This window comes from Orcinus orca, chromosome 2 (genome assembly GCF_937001465.1).
Source record: "Orcinus orca chromosome 2, mOrcOrc1.1, whole genome shotgun sequence".
In the NCBI taxonomy this organism is placed as follows: Eukaryota; Metazoa; Chordata; class Mammalia; order Artiodactyla; family Delphinidae; genus Orcinus; species Orcinus orca.
This window is the reverse complement of record NC_064560.1, coordinates 201,260,694-201,278,522: the sequence shown is the minus strand read 5'-3', so window position 1 is coordinate 201,278,522 and position 17,829 is coordinate 201,260,694. Positions and strand designations below refer to the sequence as shown.

Here is a 17,829-nt window from a genome sequence, read left to right as displayed (position 1 = left end):
CCGCCCCCGCCCCACTGAGAGCAGAGTGGGTGCCAAGGTCAGTGATTAAAGCCCAGCGGCACCGTCACAAGGACAGAGAGAGCAGTACAAGCCTAGAACTAGGTTCAGAAAACACACAGACACATGTAAAAACAAACAGTGTGTAATAAGGAGCCTTCAGGTCGGCAAGTGGCTGTGATACATGGGTGGTGAGTCATCTGTATAAAACACACAGGTCCCGGGGGCTTCCCGGTGGTGCAGTGGTTAAGAATCCGCCTGCCGATGCAGGGGACACGGGTTCGAGCCCTGGTCCGGGAAGATCCCACATGCCGCGGAGCAACTGAGCCCGTGCACCACAACTACTGAGCCTGCACTCTAGAGCCCGCGAGCCACAACTACTGAGCCCACGTGCCACAACTACTGAAGCCCGTGCACCACAAGTACTGAGCCTGTGCTCTAGAGCCCACGAGCCACAACTACTGAGCCCACGCACCACAACTACTGAAGCCCACATGCCTAGAGCCCGTGCTCCACAACAAGAGAAGCCACCGCAATGAGAAGCCCACGCACCGCAACGAAGAGTAGCCCCCGCTCGCCGCAACTAGAGAAAGCCCGTGCGCAGCGACAAAGACCCAACACGGCCAAAAATCAATCAATCAATTAATTAATTTAAAAAAATAATTAACCCCCCCCACAGGTCCCAACCTCAAACCTTGTACCAAAATAAGTTCCAAATGGATTAAAGATGTTCATGATAGTATTGTTTTAAAACTAGGTCTCCCAACATGGACGAGCCTTGGAGATGTTACACTAAGTGCAGGAAGCCAGACACAGCAGGACAAACCCCGTGAGCCCACGTCCAGGGGGCCCCACGAGGAGCCAGATTCACAGAGTCAGGCCGGAGAGCAGAGGTTACCACGCAGCTGACGAGGCGTCTCACCAAGATGAGGGGTGCAGAGGAATGGGTGAGAGTGGGAGTGGGGTGTGGGTCCAGGACAAAGACGTGAGCCGCACAGACGTGTGAGCTGACGGGAGTGACGGGGAGGGGCGTGGGCAGCAGTGTGGGGTGGCCGAGCGGCTAAGAAGCCTTGCTGGAGACACTGCCCTCTGCTTGCACGCGGCGTTGGTGCCGAGGCCGTGCTGCCCACAGCTGCTCCCAGCACGGAGTGTGCCGAGGGGCTCTCCTGACGGTCCTCCCCCAGCCCTAGCTCTCCCGGGGGCAGGCTCCCCGTGTGCGGTCTGGTGCTCTCCCCACACCCTGGCCCGTTCCCCTCTGTCCCTCACAGCCGTTTCCCCCCAGTTTCCTGCGCATCTGATCCCATCCAGGTCAGGACCTAAACTGATGGGCCCGTGCCCCGGGCAAGGAGGACCCACGCGCAGACAGGCGAGGGGGCAGCAGTGAACACACGTACGGAGACTCGGGTCAGCGGGGGAGGCCGGCTCGCCTGCTTCCTCTGGGAGTCAGGACACAGGGGCTGGGGGGCGGGGGGCAGCTGAGGAGCCGGTGCAAAAGGCAGGTGACCCGGGCAGGAGAGGATGCCCCAGGAGAAGCAGGCAAGGAGCTGAGTGTCTGCCAACTAGGGGCGCGGGCCCAGGCAATGGGGGCACTCAGGCAAGCTGGAGCGGGGGGGGAGCTCCAAGGGGCCTGGGACCCTGACCAGAGGCTGAGTTCTCGATAATGACGGGGTCCGGGGCAGGACCGCAGAGACGGGCAGCTGGAGGAACGGGGCTAGAGTACAGGGGCACCGGTTGTGTCAGAGGTCAACAGTGCCAGTTTCAGAGGCCAGGGATGGGTAAACCAGCTTGTTCTGAGGGCCCAGAGCGCCATCGACCCCTCCCGAGCCAGGAGGCCCAGAGCACCGCCGGCGGGGCTGGTTCTCATGCGGGCATCTTCCCACGTCCCAGGTGTGCAGCCGGGCACGGCCTGCTTCACGCTGAGAGCGGCAGCCCCGTCGGTGGGGAAGAGCACTTCTTTGGGTCTTTGTTCAACAGTGTACTGCTTTTCTGGTGACGGCAAATGACCGGGAAGGGCGGGCCTCACGCCTGCTGGGCTCCAAGCTGAGCTCCCAGTTTGGAGGAAAGCCTGGCCCCGAGGCCCACGAGCTGCTCCTGGAGGTCCGGCCAGGAGGCCCTGGTGAGCCTCACGAGGAGCCACAGGCCAGGCCCAGAGCACCCACGCCAGCCGCAGGCCCGAGAGCCACGTCCCACCTCCGGGGCCACCAAAAGGCCAAGGCAGCTCGCACGGCTAACGGGGCCCTCCTCCAGGGCTGCTGGGGAAGGGGGCGCTGAGTGCTGGGGCAGCTGGGTCCCCCTGAAACACCGACACTTGTTCAAAGGCAGAAAGAAGGACCTGTGAGGCCCAAGGGACAGGCAGTATTATGGCCTGGGAGCGAGAGGTGAGCACAGCCAGGCTGGGCCCGGGTAGACAGCTGGCGGGCGAGGGGCACACAGTGCGGGGGGGCGAGTGGGGAGCAGGGAGGGTTTGTCCCAGCTTCTGCATGGGGCTCGTCTGCAGGTGAGCTCAGCACACTTGCTTTCCCCCTCATCCCGGGACCCTGGTGGTGTGCCCTTTGCTGTGCCCGGGAGGGTGGGGCCTCCTGCACGGGCAAGGGTCCAGCTGCTGGTGCGGCTGTGCCCCTCTCATCTCCTGGGCAACACAGGCATCCTCGTGGCCCCAGGCCAGTGACACAGGCAGACCCTCACCTGCATCTTGACAGCAATCACCACCGAGATGAGCTCCTTCTCCAGCTCCTTGAAGACCACCAGCTTCTTCAAGGTCAGGCTGCACAACCTGCAAAGGGCACAGACGGGCTCAGCAGTGACCGTGCACTCCGACGCCTTCTCATGCTCCAGGAAGGCCCCAAACTGCAGCAGCCCCAGCCTCCGCTGGACCGCAGGCTCTCTGACCCCAGCACCTCGGTCACTCATGGACACTGGCCCTCACGTATCCCAGGAGCCCATGCCCAAGCCCGGCCAGGCTGGGAGCCATATTTGGGGTCCCTGCACGTAGGGGGCACCCATCAGCACCCCCAGATTGTTGGACCAAGCACCCCTCCGCAGAGGGTCTCCCTCTGGTGAAGGTGGCCTGGGTGGGTCCACAGGCGGGCAGACAGGAAACCTGAGACCACACACCCCCGAAGCCCCCAGGGACCAGGGTACCAGCTGCCAGAGCACAGGCCTCCCAGGGACCCTGCCCTCAGGGTCCACTCGAGGCCCCGCCCCCTCCTCTCCAGGGTCCTGCCCACCCACATGGTCCCACCCATCCCACAGGCCCCACCCACCTCAGCTGGGCTTCACCTCAGCCTGTCTCCCTGGAGACCATCATCTGCCCTCCACTGAGCCCAGAGGGGCCAGGAGACAGACAGCAGGGCTTCCCAGGCAGAGGGTGCCCCTTATTTGACTGCTGCAGGTTGGAGACAGACAGACACAGTGCGTCCCTGATAGTCCCTGACACATGGCAGTGAAGCAGGGGAGCCCAGCAGGACCCCTCATGGCGGGGCCACTCTCACAGCTCAGTCCCTCTGCCATGGGGGCTGCTCTGATCCTGCAGGGCCAGGGGAAAAGCTAGAGAAGGGGACGGATGAAAGCAGCTAGCGTCCACCAGGACAGACCACATCCTGGGCCATAAAACAGCGCTTCACAAGCACAGACCAGAAGAACCAGAGTCACACAAAGTATGTTCTCTGACGAAAATGGAGTTAGCTAGAAATCAGCAATAGAAGGACAGCTGGGAAACACCAGCTACTTGGGAAATTCAACCACACACTGCTAAATCACCAACAGGACAGAGAGGAAGCCCGGAAGGACATTAGACGTATTTTGTGTGGAATGAAAGTGAAAAACAACATGTCAAGAATTGTGGAATGCAGTTAAAGCAGTACTGAGAGGAGAATTCACAGCATTAAATGCTTATATTAGAAAAGAAAGACATTCTCAACTATACAATCTAAGCTTTACCTCAAGACACCAGGAAAAGCGCAAATTAAACCCAAAGTGAGAAGGCAGGAAATGAGGATAAAAGCAGAACAATGAAACTGAAGATAAAGAAACAATTAGAAAAAATAAAACCAAATTCTGGTTCTTTGGGAGGAGTAATACAATTGACAAAAACTCCAGCCACACAAAGGAAAAAAGAGAGAGAGAGAGAAGGCAAAAATGACCCATATCAGGAATCAAAGAAGGAACATCACTCCAGAGCTCACAGACGTGGAACAACGTGATTAGGGACACTACAGATAACTCAGTGCACACAAACCTGAGAACTGAGATTCCACGTACCAAATCCCTGGAAGCTACAAACTGCCCAAACCCACCAGGACGAACAACAGCCTGATCTATTGAAGAAGTTGGATTAACAGTGAAACACTTCTGAAAAAGAAAACTCCAGGCGAGTTTAACCAGATAGCGAAAGAAGAAATAACACCAATTCTACAAAATATCTTCCAGCAAACAGAAGAGGAAAGAATACTTCTCAAATCATCTTATGAGGTTAGCAAACACCCTGATACCAGCACCAACATCAGACAAAAACAGTACAAAAAAGGAAAGTACAGACCAGTTCCTTTCTGAACACACATGTAAAAATCTTCAACAAAATATTAGCAAACTGAATCCAGACATATATAAAAGGAACAACGGATAATACACCATAACCAAAGGGGGTCTGTTCCAGGAATTCAAGGTTGGTTCAACATTTGAAATCAATGTGATACACGTTACCAGACTAAATATGAAAAAACATAAAATCTCAGTCAATTCAGAAAAACTTCTGACAAATTCAATATCCATTCATGAGTAAAAACTCTCAGTGAATGAAGAATAGACGGGAATCCCCTCAACCTGATTAAGAGCACGTCCAAAGGTCCCCCGCGAACATCACGCTGGATGGTGCGAGAGAGAATACTGTCCCCTAAGATCAGGAACGAGGCAAAGCCGCACCCTTTCACCACTGCAATTCAGTGGGCACTGAAGGCCTGCCCAGGGAAAGAGGGCAAGAGAAGGGAACAAAAGGCAGAAGGATAGGAAAGGACAGAATAAAGCTCTTCTTATTTGCAGACAACACAATCATTATGTAGAACGTCCCAAGGAATGTAGGAGAATGTGAAAACGGGCTCCAAGAACTAATGAGCTTAGCAAGATTGAAGGACATCAGTTCAACATACGAAAGGCAACCACGTTTCTATATACTAGGAATGAACAACTGAAGTCAGTGTTTAAAAAACCTTCCATTTACAAAAAAGAAATACCTAAATCTCATAAAATAAATGCACAATCTGCATGCTAGAAACTCCCCACTGCTATCACAAGGAATCAAAGAAGACGTGCCAGACTCGTGGACATTAATTCTCCCCAAACTAGATCTACAGACTTAATGCAATTCCAGTGAAACCCCAGCAAGACTTTTCTGTAGTTATTAGTAAGCTGACTTTTAAATTTATATGGAAAGGCAAAGGAACTAGAATAATCATAATAATTTAGGAAAAAGGCAAAAATAAACAAATGGGACCTAATTAAACTTAAAAGCTTTTGCACAGCAAAGGAAACCACTGACAAAACAAAAAGACAATCTACGGAATGGGAGAAACGATTTGCAAATGATATGACCAATAAGGGGTTAATATCCAAAATATATAAACAGCTCATACCACTTAATATTGAAAAAACAACCAACCTGATTAAAAAATGAGCAGAAGACCTGAACAGGTATTTTTCCAAAGAATACATACAGATGGCCAAAAGACACATGAAAAGATGCTCAACATCACTAATCATTAGAGAAATGCAAATCAAAACTACCTCACACCTGTCAGAATGGCCATCATCAAAAAGCCTACAGGGCTTCCCTGGTGGCGCAGTGGTTGAGAGTCCGCCTGCCGATGCAGGGGACGCGGGTTCGAGCCCCGGTCCGGGAAGATCCCACATGCCGCGGAGAGGCTGGGCCCGTGAGCCATGGCCGCTGAGCCTGCGCGTCCAGAGCCTGTGCTCCGCAATGGGAGAGGCCACAGCAGTGAGAGGCCCGCGTACCGCAAAAAGAAAGAAAAAAAATAAGTCTACAGATAACAAATGCCGGAGAGGATGTGGAGAAAAGGGAACCCTCGTACACTGTTGGTGGGAATGTAAATTGGTGAAGCCCACTAAGGAAAACAGTATGGAGGGTTCCTCAAAAAACTAAAAATAGAGTTACCAAATAACCCAGCAATTCCACTCCTGGGCATATATCGGTTAGAGACAAAAGTACTAATTTGAAAAAAAAAAAAAAAAAAGTACTAATTTGAAAAGATACACGCACCCCAATTTTCACAGCAGCACTGTTTACAATTGCCAAGGCATGGAAGCAATCTAGGTGTCCATTCAGAGATGGAAGGATAAAGAAGACGTGGTATGTACGTATGTATATGTGCATGTACATGTATATGTGTACATACGATGGAATATTACTCGGCCATAAAAAAGAATGCAATTCTGCCATTTACAACATGGGTGGACCTAGAAATAAGTCAGGCAGAGAAAGACAAGATACTCTATCACTTGTATGTGGAATCTAAAAAATAAAATAAATAAATGCATATAGCAGAAACAGACTCAAATATAGAGAACTAGTGGTTACCAGTGGGGAGAGGGAAGGCGGGAGGGGAGAGATAGGTATAGGGGAAGGTATGAGGTACAAACTACCATGTATAAAATAAATAAGCTACAAGGATGTATTGTACAGCACAGAGAATATAGCCACTATTTACAGTCACTTTAAATGGAGTATAATCTGTGAAACTATTGAGTCACTATGCTGAAACTAATATAATATTGTAAATCAACTACACTTCGATAGAAAAAAATAATGACTTTGAAAAAGGAGAACAAAGTAAGCTGGGCACCTCTCACTGACATCAAGACTTGCTATAAACCAACAGTCATCAAGACAGTGCTGTTGACAAAGGAAAGGCGTACAGATCAACAGAATAGAAAAAGAAAGTCTGATAAATTGGATGTCATCAAAATTTAAAACTTTGCTCTGAGAAAAACACTATAAAGAAAATGAGAAGACAAGCTAAGAGTGGGAGAAAATATTTGCAAATCACATATTCAACAAAGGATTTTATCCAGAGCATATAAAGAACTCTCAAATCTCAACAATATGAAAATAAATAACCCAATAAAAACGGGCAAAAGATTTCAACAGACTCTTCACCAAAAGAGACATATGGGCAATAAATAAGCACATGAAAAGATGCTCAACATTATTAGTTATTAGGGAAATGCAAATTAAAGCCAGAGCTAGATACCACACACCGATTACAAAGGCGGAAACAAGATCCAAAGGCCAGTGCTGGCGAGCCGGCGGAGAGGGGGGCCGTGACCCCGCAGGTGGGGCATCAGCTCCCAGGACCCCCAGCCCCACCCTGGGAATCCACCCAAAGGCTCGGACACGAACATTCACAGCAGCTGAGTTCACATTCGCCCCAAACTGGAAACCCAGATGTCCCTCAAAGCCACCAGGCCATCCACCTCAGGGAGTGCTGCTGGGGGACCAGAGGACCGAGCCCCGCCACGTGCACACGCATGCAGGGGCGCACACGCACGCTGCAGGAGAGAAGCCAGAGTCCAGAGGTCGCGCCCTGCATCTTCGCCCACCTATGTACCTTCCGGGAGAGGCAGCAGAGGGCACAGGGCGGAGAGTGGAGCAGGAGCCCCAAGGTTCGGTCTTGGGCGTCCTGCCCTGCCTGCGGGGTGACAGGGCTCAGAGCTGCAGACAAAAAAGCAGGCAGGGTTGAATTTTACTACATATACGGTTTCTGTTTTTTTAATTAATTCATTTTATTTATTATTTATTTTTGGCTGCGTTGGGTCTTCGTTGCTGCGTGCAGGCTTTCTCTAGTTGCGGCGAGCTCTTCGTTGCGGTGCTTCTCTTGTTGCGGAGCATGGGCTCTAGGCGCGTGGGCTTCAGTAGTTGTGACACGTGGGCTCAGTAGTTGTGGCTCGCGGGCTCTAGAGCGCAGGCTCAGCGGCCATGGCTCACGGGCCCAGCCGCTCCGCGGCACGCGGGATCCCCCCAGACCGGGGCACGAACCCGTGTCCCCTGCATCAGCAGGCGGACTCTCAACCGCTGCACCACCAGGGAAGTACCTGCATGTACGTTTTTAAAGTACCTTTTCAAGAGCTGGAAAAACCTAGAAGACCTAAAGGTGCACCAGCCACAACTGCCAAACGGGGGACTTATTTGGATCCTGCTCTGAATCAATTAATCATTAAAAAATACTTTCCAGCCCTTATTTGGGGGTGGGCGTCTCAGGGTCTCGATCTCTTATTTTCAGGGCTTTCACAACACCCGTTTCTAGAAGGTGACATCCCTCATGACGCGTCTGGCTGGGGACGGGGTGAGTCCAGCGTTCAGAGTCCACAGCGCAGAGGGGACCATGCAGGAAGAAGAGCCGGGTGCCCACGAGCACATGGCAGTTAAGAAACCGCTCCACGAAGGGCCTGGCTTCCAGCCCGTAAGGAGGGGCCCGTGCATCCGCAGGGAGCCCGTCTGCACCCCGGACAGACTCACTTCAGAGGCTCATCTCCCAGGTGACTGTGACACCTACAGCCATTCGGGATTTCTTGTGGGGTGTGTGTGTGTTCTAAGGTATGTTTAAGCTGATGCTATCTGTGCAAACAACGCCAGAAGAATCGAAAGGATCCCCTGCGCCCAGAGTCTGAGCCAGATCAACAGAGTAAATGCTATTTGCTCTTTAGCCAAGGTTGGTTCTGAGATAGGCCTGACGGCAGCCAAGGGCGAGATTACTGCAGAATGCTTGGCCCTCAAGGAAACCATAAACAAATACACCGCGAAGCCCCCACAAACAGTGATTCATCGCTAAGCTGGGGCCATTATTCCATCAAACGCCCTGCATGGCACTAGGTTCCGCAGTGACACACAGGCCCTATAAAACGCCACCCCATCAGCAGGTGAAAACCCAGTCTTTCCACGGGAGGGGGCCTCGCTCACAGCCAGTGTGCTCTTTCCTCGGACTGTGTCTGCGCCGAGCAGGAGAGAGGAAAAAGCCAAGCTCCACACCTAACCCAGAGAGGCAGCGTTCCGGTCTGTCTTCTAAAACAGAGAAAAGTTACAAAGCGTGATGCCACAAAACCCACATACCCACCACCAAGCGCTGACAAATGTTCTCCCTGCCAGCTGCAGACCTCCTTAGAGAAACAAGGCACCCACGACCACAGAAACCCACTGTGTGCGCTGCTCACCACCCCCTCCCTCCGAAGAAACCACCATCTGCAGGAGGGGTCTCCTCCCAGGATACTGCCAGCCGTCCCCCAACTCCGGCGTCCCCGTCCTCCCTTGATAACAGGCCTCCCCCATGTTAGCTGGGCGCCTGCCTCCTGGCCAGAGACCCCAGTCCTGTCTGGGGCAGCTGGGCACGGCCACTGAGCAGCCGGGGCGGCGGACCCCGAGCAGAGGCCGTGTGATCACGTTCTGGGTGGCAAGCCCTTGCTCGCTGCCTTCCCCCTAGATGCAATGGCAGGACCTAGGCAGCCACCTTGGACCCAGAAGTGGAAGCCACACGCTCGGGACGGCAGAGGGCCCAGCCAGCCCTGGACCCCTAACTCCGTGCTGTACACGAGGCAGGAATCAGCACCTTCAGGTGGCTCTGCCTTTCTGACTCCCTGTCACAGAGACATCGGCTGTGCTCTGGACGGCCAGGCACGTCCCATTTTCACTAAATTTGCATGTACGTGTCAGCATGCGTCGTTCTGTTTCTCAAGTCACATGCTAACACCACCCTGAGTGTGCTATTGCAACTTGCCCTTCTCTCCCCACCTCTCATTTCTTTTTGAGAGCCGTGGGCACGTCACTAGTGTGCACTCCCCATGCCCGCTGTGTACTTCCTCTCTGTACGAGCACATGGCTTCTCCATCTCCCCGTGATGGCCGTTCAGGCTGCTCCAGTGATCCGACACTACACGCTCTGGCCCTGTCTTCACAGGGCTGTGTGGGCACCTTCTGCCCAAGTGGGGTTACTGGGTCAGCTCCACACAGTCACAACCTGTCCGGGGGTTTTGTCAAACCGTTCCCCCAAGCTGTGGGGTTAATATGCACTCCTGTTGGCCCAGGGGGTGTTGGTGTCCTGGGGCAGCCATAACGAATACCAGACAGGGCGGCTTAGACAACAGACATTTGTTTCTCACGGTCTGGAGGCTGGAGGTCTGGGATCGGGGTGCCTGCAGGGCTGGTTTCCTCTGGTCATAAGAGAAGGATCTGTTTGGGCCTCTCTCCCTGGCTGGCAGACGGCCGCCCCTCACGGCCTCCACTCTGTGCACGCCCCCCCACCCCCACCCCGGCGTCTCTCTGTGCGTCTAGATCTCCCTCATTTTAAGGACACCAGTCATAGTGGAGAAGGACCTGCCCTACGGCCTCATTTTAAGCTAATCGCCTCTTTGAATACCTGTCTCCAAATACAGTCACATCCCGACGCACTGGGAGAGTCAGGGAGTCACAGCGTGAATTTGGTGGGGGCGGGACACAATTCAGCCCCTAGCACTCCACCCCCCAAACGAACAGAATCACTAGATTTGGGGGGATCTCACGGTGGTTTTATCTGGTGTCGCCCTGACCTCCAGGGAGGCTGCGCAGCTTCTCGGGTGCTTGCTGGCCATGAGCGATTCCATGGCCTGCCTGTCCACAACCTTTGCCCATTTTTCTACTGCACTGGCATTTCCTCACTGTCTTGGGATTCTTCCTTTATTCTAGGTGTAACCATTGGCCTATGTACATCACATCTATCATCTCCTAGCTGCAGGCTGTCACATGAGTGGGTTTCCAGACAATGTTTATTTAATTAAATGTCTTTTATGAGTTATGCTTGTTGGATAATATATTCGTTAATTTCACACCCCTCCTCCCAATTTTTTTTCTCTTTTCACTGAGGTCATTAACCTATGTGGAGCTGTTCTGTGTATGGTGTGAGGTAGGGACCTGATTTTATTATTTCCTATGTGGATGCCCACCTGTCCCCCAACCAATTCTGAAAGAGTACATCCCTTCCTTATGGATGAAGAAGGCTGTTTCTGAAGCGTGCTGCATTTGTGTGTTTCTGTGTCCTGCTCTATGTCCCACAGGTCAATCTGTCCGTACTTCTGACAACTGCATATTGTTTTCATCAGTACAGCTTATTTAAATAAACATGCATCTGCTAAGGAAAACACTCCCTAAACACAAGCATACTTCATTTTTCTTTAAAGTTGCTTGTCTGTTTCATATAAACTTCACAATTTGCTTGCCAAGTTCAATTCCTTCATGGAATTTTACAAAACTGAATGGCATTTAGGGAGAAGTGACATCTTTAGGTCGTCACGGAGCCTCAGCACCTCCTTACTCAGGTGTTTTACGTCCTTGAGTACGTGGTTAGCTGGTTCTCTGGCGAAAGTCATTAATGCCCTTTGGCCAACTGATTCCTAGACAAGCTACTAGCTGCTTTTCTGAATAACACTCTTTTTCTTATTTTCAAATTGAAATACTGCAGGTGTTTCAACACTATTGATTCTGTGTGCTGATCCTGTATCAGTCAACCTTCCAGAACTGTTACTGGTTCTAGCAGCTTGTATGCTCTCTTGTATTGTCCATTTGAACAACAATGCCATATGCAAATGGTAGCTGTGTTTCTTTCAACCCATTCCTATCTACTTTTCACGTCTTGCTGCACTGCCCAGTACCTCAAGGATAATAGCAGTTACCTTCCTTCTTGGTTTTAGAGGTACTATTTCTAGCGTTTAAGAATGATGTGTGCACGGCAGCGAAGCCCGGTAACCTTTCTGCAGTGATGGAAATGTTCTATAGCTGCACTCTCTAATGTGGTAACCAGCAGCCAGCAGTTGGAATATGGCTGGTGCTACTGCAGAAGTGAATCATACATTTTAATGGATAAACGGATTGATCGATAGCCAAATGTAGGCTAATACACTGGATAGTGAAGGTCTGTAGATTTTTAGTAGGTGCCCTGTAACAGGTTAAAGTTCCTATTTATTTCTACATCCCTAAGAATGTCTCTTAAATTTCATCAAATGTTTTTTCTGGATAGATCATATGATTTTTCTCTTTCACTCTGAATGTAATAAAAATAATAAATAGTCTACTGTTAAGTAAATCACCCACACACTCTGGAGATAATTCCTATTTCATGAAATGCTTTTGCAACTTTATACCTTGTAGGGATTTTTTTTGGGGGGGGGTCAACATTTTCTTTAGGATTTTCACGTCTATGTCCACGAGGTCAACCCTACCCTTGTGCTGCCTCTCGGAGTTTTGATGACTCTACTGCCCTCATGAAATTGACAGCTTTGCCTCTTTTTAAACATCTTTTCCGTCTCTGGAACACGTCATATGAGAGTGTTTATTTCTTGAACATTTGGTAAAATTCACAAATAAAACCATCTGGTGCGCTTTGGGGAAGAGAGGAGGTTTTGATGTAACTGGTCTGTACACATTTTCTATTTTACTAAGTCAATTAGTAAGTGATTCATATTTTTTCTAGAAAAGCATCATACTTATTCTTCATATTTATTGACGTTGTTTAGCGTTCTTCGACTTTGTCGCTTCGCTCCAAATTGCTTACGTGTGCTTTCTCTTTTGATCACTTTTGCCAAAGTTTACTACATTATTAGTCTTCCCAAGCAGTTGACTCTGGCTTTTGTTAATATTTCATATTGTTTTCTTATTTCATTACGCTCGCTCTGTTACCTCCATTCTTCTATTTTTTTCTAAGATTTGCCCTGTTCTTTACATAACTTGAGTCAGATGATGCTGTGATTGAAGGCTCGGTCTCTCATCCTCTAACACTTGCACTTAAAGAGGCTCTCAGCGTTCAGAATCGACACCCACGCACGACACCAACGTGGGTTTCTGACAGCACGTGGCGGTCCACGATCCTCCTCACAGGGGCAGCCTCCCTGCCACTCTGGGGTTCCCTAACCCCAGGGAAGGTGGGCCCAAGCCCCCCACCTAGTGCCCCGGTGTCACAAGCCCCCCACAGACGTGCTTCGGAGGCCCCCCAGCCACCTCCCTGGCTCCGCCCTGGCCCAGGTCCCTCTTCGTCCAGATGAATCCCACCTGGGGATTTCCCCGTCCTTTGTTTGCACATGCGCACGCACAGCAAAGAACTGTCTCTACTCTGTCTTTCCATGTTTGGTGGCCTCTTCAAAGCAGCTGGTCTCCCTTTGTGTGAGTGCCCGCCCCTTCCTGCAGCATCTCACTAGGATGTCCAGCCACAGGTCGTCCTTGGTGGGGGGAGGAGCCGCTATGACTGGGGCATCACCTTAAAGACGGGTGTGAAAGATGCCTCTGCCCTTGGGAAGGGAATGCCCCCGAGTGGGTGTGAGAGAGGCCCTGACACACACTTCAGTCCTCAGGGTCTTTGGTTCTTGCTGTGCGGGAAGAGCTGGGCCTACAGGACTGAGGGACCCAGGGGACAACCGCGCACTTGCAAAGCAGAGACCGAGGCGTGCCCAGGAAGTCGGCTGTGAGGGTCAGCAGAGCTGCGGCGCCGCCCACAGCCCAGGGCAACTAGACACCCAGGCTGGGCTGTGATCCAGCTGAAGGCAGCTGCGGCCCCCTCAGAGCCACCTCCCGCCACCAGGTGGGTCCCAGGAGGTGGGGCCGGGCCCACGCTGCCCGGTCTCTGTCCCTCCGGGTGACACGTGGGGCTGGGGCTTCCATGTGCTCTCAGGTCAGTGGGCCCCATGGGCCCTGACGGGATGGGCGCCTGGGCCGCCGCACAGTGCCCGCCCCCGCCCGCAAGGCGGGCAGGCCTCCCGGGGCTGGTCCTCGGCCGGCCAAGGTCCTGGACAGAGTCTGGAGGAAAAGGGCGGTGCCAGCAGGGTGGTGGGGGGAGGGAGAGAAGAGGAAGGGGGCGGGGAGATGGCGCCCTAGGGGGCGTTGGCCACGTCCTCCCTGGGGTTGACCTGAAGAGGCAGACTCTTCGGGAGACCTGGCGGCACGGGGTGCTGGGCCTGGGCCCTGGAGGGCAGGGATCACATGAGCATGGGGTCAGGGCCAGGGCTGAATGGACACAGGCCCTGGGACAGAAGGCTGGCATGGGGGCCGGGGACAGGAAGATGAGCAGAGCACCCTGGGAACGGGAGAGCAGGAGCAGCAGGGGCCTCCCCGGGGCGGTCATTCAGCAAGGCCCACCTGAGCACACACAACCGGAGGGGGGGGGGAGGTGCAGGGGCACGGGCTCTGCCGTGGGGTCAGGCCATGCCGGGACACCGAGGTCAGGGAAGGCGTGCTGGGGGGTGAGGAGCCCCCGTATCCCGACACCCCTGGATTTTGTGAGTGACGAAACAAGCGACATTTTAGAAAGTTCACAGAAAGCTGGTTTTGCAGATATTTTTATACACAGGCCCGCAGGGCATTCCCACTGACAGGAAGGTCTCACGATTAATGCCCCCCAGGGGCTGGGGGGGGGCAGCCTGCCCAGCACCCCCCCAGTCGCCACGCAGTGGAGGGAGCTGAGGGTCCCCCGAGGCCCCGCTCCCCGATACTGCCCCAGGAAACCTGGCCAGCACCTGCGCCCAGCCCCAGACAAAAGACCTCAGCCCACCCAGCTTCGGAGCCTGGGCTCCAGGTGGTGGGGGCAGGGCCTCCGAGCTGGGGTGGGGTGGGGTGGGGTGGGGTGGGGAGATGAGGCTGCAGAGAGCACAAAGCCTCCGATTCCTCTTTGGGAGACTGGCCACCCCCACATCCTGCGTGTGGGACACCGGCCCTGCTGCCCCGGGGCACTGGGGTCCCAGAGGAGCAGGGCGGTGCCTCCTTTAAACCAAACTCCCTGCGCTTCCTTCAGCTGCGGGGGAGGGGAGGGCAGCGGCAGGTGGCGGGTGGGGACTGGCTCCCTGATGGCGCAACGCCACGGGGTCCCCAGGGCCCCACGTGGGCCAGGAGCGGGGGAAGGGCAGTCCCCACCGGGGGCTCAGCAGGCCTTGGGGTCTGGAGATGGCTCCCCACCTAAGCAGGACCCCAGGCTGGTGGGCCCCTGAGCCCCTCCCTGGGCCCCCGCTGGAGTCCAGCCAGGCAGCGTGAGGGTCAGCGCTGGTGAGCCCTGAGGCGTCCGGCTCTAACTTTTCCCCACCCTGGGAGCTGTAACTGCTACAGCCATGTCTGGGGGACAGTCTGGCAAAGCTACCTCTCTCCTTTTCTATTGCAGTAGCATGTATACAACGTGAAATTTACCACCTTCAAGGAACCAGTCCAGGGGCATCAGGCGCACTCACGTGGCTGTGCCACCACGACCACATTCCGTAACTCTTCATTTTGTAAAACTGAAACTCTGTCCCCATTCAACACTCACTGCCCTCCCGTCCCCCAGCCCGCGGCCCTACCTTCCTGCTTCCTGTCTATGAATCCCACTGCTCTAGGGACCTCATACGAGTGGATCACACACGATTTGTCCCTCTGTGACTGGCCCACGTCACTCAGCATGTCCCTCCATGATGCAGCCTGTGTCAGGACCCCTTCGTTTTCAGGCTGGGTCATCGTCACCACATGGACTGATGAGCACAGTCTCAGCGCATGTGAACTGTGCTGCTAGGAACGTGGCGGGGGGGCGGGCGGGAGGAATATCTCTTGGAGACCCCGCTTTCAGTTCCTTCAGGATACTCGCCCGGACGTGGGACTGCTGGGTCTGGGGGCAGCTCTATCCACTGTTTTACACAGAAGATGCACCATTTTACATTCCCACCAACAGTGCACAAGGCTTGGCTTTAACTTCTGATTAAAAACCTCTGCTAAAGGACTTCCCTGGCGGTCCAGTGGTTAAGACTCCACTCCTCCAATGCAGGGGACATTGGTTCCGTTCCTGGTCGGGGAACTAAGATCCCACATGCCACATGGGGCGGCCAAGAAGAGAAAAACAAAAACAAACAAATGAAAACCTTTGCTAAGAGGGACTCTTCCTCAACAGGGCTCCCCAACCCTAAGAGGAAAGCAAGGCTGTCTCACCCAACTGCTCCAGGCCCACCAAGAGCGCGGGGGGCCCCACAGCAGGACCTCACCCCCTCCCTTGCTCGCCCCCCTCAGGACGGAAGCGACAGGGCCAGTCACAAGCAAAGACATCTGAGGAGGGGACTGTCCCCGCCTGGGCCCGCCTGCCGCGGGGGTAGGCTCTGCGTGCTCTGGCAGGGCAGCGACCTTCCCGCATGGCCTGCGGAGGGCAGCTCTTGGCCGCCCTGTGGACAGAATGGACAGAGCACAGGGCCAAGGGCAGCGGGAGGACCGGCGGTGGGTGGGGGATCCTTCCGGAAGTAGCGCCAAGACACCCCTCGCTCCACACGCAGCGCCCACGGTATCTCCTCGCCGTCTCCGTCCACCTCTGTTTCCGCTCCGCTCCCCGCGACAGCTGCTCAGCTCGCACTTGGCTCCTGCGCCGAGCCCGTCCGCGTCTGCCGTCCAGCTGGGCGATCCGGAGCGTCCTGTCCCCGCTCCACGGGTGCAGGGCCGTGCTGTGGCTGACGCTTCCTGCTGACCGTCACTGTCGGACCTCGATGCCGGCGTCTGCTCGCATCCAGAGCGGGCACGACGAGGGCTCCGGGCTCCGCCCCGGTGCCTGTGCCTCCGCCCTCTGGAGAATCTGAGGGCTGGGCCTGTCCTGGGCTCCCCTGCAGCGGGCCCGACCCGGTGGTCCTGGGCCCCCATGTCCTCCTTCTCCTGGGCCTCCCCCCAGGTCTCTGGCCACTCCTCGTCTTGCTGGCTTCAGAAGGAGGCAGGAGTGCCCCTCTGCATGCCAACCACCATCTTTGCCACCTTGGCTCTTCTTGACATTTTCACTCTAAAATTAAAAGTTCCAGCCCAACGCGTAGTCCTTTCCGAAACACGGCCCGTTCCCTCCTGACTGCCCAGGGGCCGATCCCAGGCCCCCCGCCCCGGGCTCTACCTATCTCCTGGAAGCCCCTCAGCCTGCTCGCCACCCGACCAGCCCCCCAGGAGGACCCTGCCCTGTCTTGTGGCCGCCAGCCGGTGTGGAGGCGCCTTGCAGAAAGAGCCCAGTGACTGGCTCTGTCCAGCCTCCGGGAAGGCCCTAGAGACGTCCTGCACTCCCAGCCCCGGGCCCAGCACTTGGGGCCCGGCCCCGCCCTGCTGACTGGCGCCCCAACATCAGGGAGCTCCGTATCCCACCTCGTCCCACCTCACCCCCCTCTCACTGATGGTGCTCAGGTGGGAAGTGTCTGTCCCAGATCACCGCGCATCCCCTTAAGCAGGGCTGAGTTCCGCAGGGATGGGACCAGGTCCGGGGCCTAGGACGGCACCTGGTGCACCCAGGTCCTCGGAGGAAGGGGGCCAGATGTGCCCAACGTAGCGGCTCCCCCAGCTCCTCGAGACACAAACTCTGCCCGAGACGGGAAACGTGGACGTTACTGCAAGCAGACTCAGAGACGGGACAATAGATGCGGGAAAGGAGCCTCGATGCCGACAGAAGACAAAGGACTAATGTCCCAAGTACAAAGGCGCCTACAGAGGAGCAGCAGAAAGACAATCAACCCACAGAAATGCGGCGACGGCGCAGAGGCGACTCACAGGCGTGCAGACCCGTAACCCACGCCGCCCTGGGGCTCCAGAGCCTTCCGGGGCCCGCGGGTCGCCGCCCGCCGCCCGCCGCCCTGGCTTTTATGAGGAAAAGCTCAAGCTCCACAGAAAGTTGCAGCAAGAGCTCAGCAAACACCCCCCCGCCACCAGCCAGGGACCCCGCCCCGTGGGCACCTAGGCTTTGGGGGCGGCCGGGCTGAGAGCGAGCTGGGGCATCAGGACGCTAAGCGAGGGGCCGTCGCCCGTGGCGCCCTGTCCTCCCTGCTGTCGGCGGCCTGCCTGGCTGGT

At 54.7% G+C, this 17,829-nt stretch overlaps 1 protein-coding gene across 15 annotated transcripts in view; it reads right to left on the bottom strand.

The window, feature by feature from the left end:
- Positions 1-17,829, bottom strand: part of PACS2 (phosphofurin acidic cluster sorting protein 2) — a 62,949-nt gene that overhangs the window by 26,917 nt on the left and 18,203 nt on the right. For all 15 annotated transcript variants that reach the window (XM_049705458.1, XM_049705449.1, XM_049705455.1 and 12 more), the window contains exon 2: positions 2,683-2,770. In XM_049705458.1, the coding sequence (XP_049561415.1) occupies positions 2,683-2,770 (88 nt within the window). The remainder of the gene's footprint in view (positions 1-2,682; positions 2,771-17,829) is intronic.